The sequence below is a fragment of the Drosophila miranda genome, assembly GCF_003369915.1.
Source record: "Drosophila miranda strain MSH22 chromosome Y unlocalized genomic scaffold, D.miranda_PacBio2.1 Contig_Y2_pilon, whole genome shotgun sequence".
Classification (NCBI taxonomy): Eukaryota; Metazoa; Arthropoda; class Insecta; order Diptera; family Drosophilidae; genus Drosophila; species Drosophila miranda.
In genome coordinates, this window is record NW_022881614.1 from 30672886 (window position 1) to 30678871 (window position 5986).

Sequence of the window (5986 nt, forward strand, 5' to 3'; positions counted from 1 at the left end):
AGAATCCAGTTCCTCTCAGACCTTACAATAATTATCAGTATTCCGCTCTTTAAACTTGATGTTAATTATTATATTATGTTATTGAAAATGTAAACTTAACACTATGTTAATTACCTTTGCAATATTTCGCTTGCACTCACCAACAAAAACCAATTCCAAAATGTTTTCGTTGTCGACGCACCAACACAGCTCCAGAATTTTCTGTCGTCGTCACACCAACACAGCTCCAGAATTTTCGTCGTGACCAGCCGCCTTTTTGGCATTACAGTACTTGCTAACCACTAGCTACCTTCTCTGCTCCACGCCTTTCTCCTTGTCCAGATGATGTCCACCGCCAACGATCCTGCCTATTGCACGTTGCTGACCATCTACCAAGTCTTACGTTGCCTTCAGATTGGGTACTGTGTTTCTTTATCGCCGTCTCTGCTGTTTACGCCGTTCCTCTCTATTCCTCTGCTTTTACAGATACTGACTGCTGCATCTCGTTTCCACGCACTCACTGCCTTGTCAATTTTCTCGTCGTCTCCTTGCTGAAGACTTTTTGCGTTGACCAGCTGCCTTTTTCGCCGTACAGTACTTGCGAACCACTAGCTACCTTCTCTGCTCCACGCCTTTCTCCTTGTCTAGATGATGCTCACCGCCAACGATCCTGCCTATTGCACGTTGCTGACCATCCACCAAGCCTTGCGTTGCCTTCAGATTGGGTACTGGGTCTCTTTATCGCCGTCTCTGCTGCTTACGCCGTTCCTCTTGATTCGGTTTGCTTCGGTTTTTCTTCTCCTTTTTACCGTAGCTGCTTGCTGCCGTCTTGCTCACTCTCGCGCTGCTTTGCCAATTGTCTTTTGTTTGAATTTTCACGCAGCAGAGTTTTTGAAGATTTCTTCCAGAATGTTCCAAACAACGCCACCACAATTCACCGATTTCTCGCAATATTTGTAAAACACAACTTTAGTTTGATGACTTTCCGTTTGTAATCGTTCAAATCCCGGTTGAGCCCCCAAAAATTGTGGCCCAGGATTTTCCGTAGTTACACTTTAATCCAGGACGCCAGGTTTTATTATAATTAGTCTTTACTTATGAATATTATTTAAGATTAGTTCTGATTACAATGGTCGCTGTGCTTTAAGTATATTTAGATTAATAACAATATTTGCGCTCGTAATTTGCGTGTGGCTGAGTGAGACTTTGGCACCGAATTAAATGGCGTCGATCGTTGAGGCTGTGTTCTCTCCTCTCTTGGTTCGACGGCCGCTTCTAGTCTCTCTCTCTGTTACTTGTTCTGTTATCTCTACAGACTCTGTTGCTCTCTGTGGCTTCCCCCCAAATCCCACATGAATGCAGAGGATTCGCAATATCAACGTATCTTTTGGCATGACGAACACAACCAGGTAGCTGAGTATTTTCTCAACACAGTTACGTTTGGAACCGCTTCAGCTCCTTACACAGCCATTCGAGTCATACATCAACTGGCGCAGGATGAACGCGACCGATACCCACTCGCGGAAAGGGTCCTTCGAAATGAAATATACGTTGATGATGTACAAAGCAGATCTTCCACGCGGGAAGAGCATTAGAAATTAAAAATCAATTGATCGGAGCCTTACGATCAGCAGGAATGGAACTTCGAAAGTGGTCTGCGAATGACGCTTCTCTGCTACAAGACATACCTCTAGACCATTTATCTCGTAAGACATTATTAGAGTTTGAGTACCAAGATCCCGTTAAAACCTTAGGTCTCTATTGGCATCCACATCAAGACTATTTTGTGTTCAAGATAAACTTTGAAATCAGTTCTTAAACGTTCTATACTTTTGCACAGTCGCCCGACTATACGACCCCTTAGGTTTCATCACGCCCTGTGTCATGATCGCGAAGGCGATACTCAAGGACTCATGGATGGCCCGCATCAAACGCAACGATGGCAGCCTAGCACAACTAGACTGGGATGAACCACTGCCAACCGAACTGCTTGATAGATGGCAGGGATTCATACAGAACTTGCCATATGTCGAGCAAATTCAATTACCACGATGGCTGCGCTTCAATATCCACGAGCTTGCGTCATTACAGCTACATGTTTTCTGCGATGGATCATCACTGGCGTATGCAGCATGTGCATATATTCGTGCAGAACTACCAAACGGAAAGATTCAAACTCATTTGCTAGCTGCACGCAGTCGAGTCACACCCACGAAACCGATCACAATTCCACGAGTGCGCTGCTGGCAGTTAAACTGGCAAAATGGATCCGGGACCAACTTCGCACAGCAGGACCACCTATGTCAACCTTCTATTGGTCAGATGTTACTATCGTTTTGTTTTGGATAAATGGAGATCCCCACCGATGGCAAACCTTTGTATCAAACCGCGTTGGACAGATTTTGGAGCATAGTACATAAACTACTGCGGTAAACCCAGCGGACTGCGCAACTCGTGGCTTAACACCACATGAGTTAGCAGTACATCCATTGTGGTGGTCTGGACCATCATGGCTACAGCAACCGGAAAGCCAATGGCCGGCAAACGGAGTTCCCAGTCAGGATATCGACATGACTATAATCGAGGAGAAACCATCAGTTTTGTTCCGAAATGCTGTGCAAGTCTCGGAGGCTCCAGAAACCTTCATCCAAAACTCTTCCTCATACAACAGGTTAATATCAGTCATGGCATATGTTCTACGGTTTATACACAACATTCAAGCCAAAGGTGACAAACTGTCTGGACCAATGAGTGTGCAGGAGCTCGACAACGCTTTAATTCATCTCGTGCGCAGCATCCAACAGGAGGTCTACGCGACAGAAATATTGAGGTTGAAGAGAAACAAGGCACTATCGGGCACACACAAAATGTGTCAATTATCCCCATTTCTAGATGACCAACAAATTCTACGAGTCAGAGGTCGACTGCGAAATGCAATGCACCTTCCAATTAGCCAGCGACAACCAATGATCATTCCCAATCATCATCATTTTACCGATCTCGTCGTTCGTAATGCCCATCGTCTCGCACTCCACGGCGGCACCGAATTAACGCTGGCCACTATTCGACACAAATTCTGGATAGTCAACGGAAAACAAACGGTCAAACGCATTCTTCGACAATGCGTCCGATGTTTTCGTCACCGACCGAAACCAGCAGCACAATTGATGGCCGATCTTCCCCTACATAGAGTCAATCGGCCAACTCGTGCATTCATCGACACCGGAGTGGACTATACAGGCGCGTTCGAAATTCAAGCATCCAGATTCCGTGGACACACAAACTACAAGGCGTATATCGCAGTTTTCATCTGTTTGGCTACAAAGGCAATTCATCTTGAAGCGGTCACGGGCTTAACCACCGAACACTTTCTCATGGCCCTACAACGTTTCATCGCGCGTCGGGGCTACTGACAACACATGTATAGCGACTGCGGCACGAACTTCATTGGTGCCGACCGGGCTCTTCAAACCTGGCAAATACATTTGAAACGAGAGCTACCCACAACTGTAATACCTGCTTTAGCGGCCCGAAACGTCCAATGGCATTTAAATCCACCGCATAGTCCTAATTTCGGAGGCCTTTGGGAGGCAAATGTAAAGTCTGTCAACACACATCTCTTTGGAGCCTTTTCAGGATATAAAATGACCTATGAACAACTTTCTACCGTGCTAACACAAATTGAAGCCTGTTTAAATTCCAGGCCATTATGTCCAGCCGGAGGACCTAGCTGTCCTCACCCCGGCACATTTTCTTATTGGAGATTCATTATTAGCTCCGCCGGATGTAACGACAAGGGATGTTCCACTCACAGTCCAATTTCTGGAAGGACAGAAAATGATCCGGCAATTTTGGAAGCGTTGGAGTTCGGATTGGCTATCACATCTTCAAGCCCGTCCAAAGTGGCGACATGAAACCGACAATCTACAAGTCAGCGATCTAGTAATTGTCAAGGATGACCGACTGCCACCCAACGAGTGGAAACTGGGAAGGATAATAGAAGTTCACCCTGGAGCTGACAGTTTAGTCAGAGTCGCAACCGTGAAAACAGCATCAGGCGTATACAAACGATCGGTCTCTAAACTATGTCGGCTACCGTTGCCACAGACCTCAGAATAATCCTACCACCGTTGCTAGCTCCTTTCGACCATACATGTACCATAACGAACACTTTATTTATTCACAGAGCATTCACATGTGACATCCTTTGGTTTCTAATACTGGTCCCAGTATTGGGGGCGGCATGGACGGTTTTCTAAGGGTTAAACTGCAAAAGGGAGTGAGAGCTCTCTAACTGCGATTGCCCACTCGGAGAACGGCTTCGTCTCATGCTAGGGCGGCGTAACCTCGTCTCCGGTCTCCAAGAACATTCATCGTTTGCGTGTCGGCGAAATCACAGCGACAATCAAGCAGTTGCAGCCGGCCGCGCTTAAGCCCGTATTACCCATTAAACTGTACCCTATACGCGATTACAATTAAAGTTTAAGTTGATTGAAGTCCAAATGAATAAATCTCAAATTTTCTACATCGTGTAGTACATTATTAAACGCAAAGATTCCACAGAGCATTTTCTGCTCAACATTGAAAACTCGTATCGAGGATTTCACAACACCCTCTTAGGGTTCAAATACTATTAAAGCAATGTGGGAAAATGGCATTGTAGAGCGAAGGAAGGAAGAATTTGGGTTCAAAGATGGCCATTATATTGTCTAAAAATGAGACATATAATAAACGAGGGGGAACGTTGTGAGTTGCTGCGGACACCGCAACTCTACGGTTATACCCGATACTAAGTCAGTATGGCTCTCCTCCGGCAGACGCCGCTAATATTAAACGACACGACAAAGAGTGCGTGCGAGAGAGACAGAAAATCAGTCTGAACGTGTTTCGACTCGACTCCCACTTGAATTTGCATTACAAAGGCCGCAGCTCCTTCGCTCGCAAGGTCTAGGAGGCAGGTTACCCCGAGGGGAGTTCTCAGAGAGTTATCTTTGCCCAGAATTTGTGGGAACCAAGAGAGATATCTATGTAGAAACCCCAGAAATAAAAGTAAATCCCAAAACCAAAGTACAAACATCCGAAAAATACAACAAAGTCGCTTTTATTTTCACATTTTCTCTAAATTGTTTTTAAACTTTCTCGAAATGTTTACGTTTTTCCAGGATAATAAACTTCTCAAGCCACCCTCTTGGCAGTAAGGTTTGTTTGCAAGCCCATAATTGAATATTGAGATGCATATTTCATTGGGGCATCTTGCAGGGGCCACAAAAAGGGCCACCACAACAACGGGCCTAGAAAACTTGCGTATAATGAAAATTCATTTAAACTTTATTACCTTTGAACCCCCTTCGGCCCACAAAAGTTTAGCCGCTGAGGGATTTGCGCTCTACTTGTTGCATGAATACCCAAGCAGTGGCTTTCTCAAGTTGCTACCACAGCAGCAGCAACTGCAACAAATTGTAAATTGCATGCCTTTTGTTCAGATTTTCCACAGAAAGTTTTCCTCGTCGACAGGAGAAACAACCTTCATATCTTTTAATTAGAATAAATTGATGTTTTGGGTATTTTGTACTGCATCGTGTTGCATGGCACCGAGGCAAACTTTAGATTGTTTGGCCAAGTTTGGTGTTAATCACTCTTCCGACGCTTCGGGGGCGGGGCGGCCAAGATTATTAAACAATTTTTTATTGAAAGGTTTTTTGTGGAAAGAAAGGTGTGGAGATAATGTTTTTTATCCCCAATCGGCCGACTAATTATTTCGAATTAAATAAAACTCGGCGCAGAAATAAAATTACGATATGTTCTTTAATGCGTGACATCCAAATTGCAAGTGTGGCTTGCCTGCCCTTTGCATTGCCGCTCCGATCGCTAAGCGCAGCTTCGCTCGGCCGACGTCGGTAGGCAGACGCAAAGCGGAGATAGCGAAGAGCGAGCTGGCAGAGAGCGTTTAGCAGGGCAAGCAAGCGCAAAGCTTTAACAAACAAATGACATAAGTAACAAACAAACT

General features: G+C 45.1%; 1 protein-coding gene across 1 annotated transcript; it reads left to right on the plus strand.

Moving 5' to 3' along the window:
• Positions 1-1577: 1577 nt before the first annotated feature.
• On the plus strand, positions 1578-5177 carry LOC117193935. Its single transcript, XM_033398599.1, has 3 exons — positions 1578-1685; positions 1820-2214; positions 5142-5177. Exons 1-3 carry the CDS (start codon positions 1616-1618, stop codon positions 5175-5177), a joined length of 501 nt encoding a protein of 166 aa, XP_033254490.1. The 5' UTR covers positions 1578-1615.
• Positions 5178-5986: the final 809 nt, after the last annotated feature.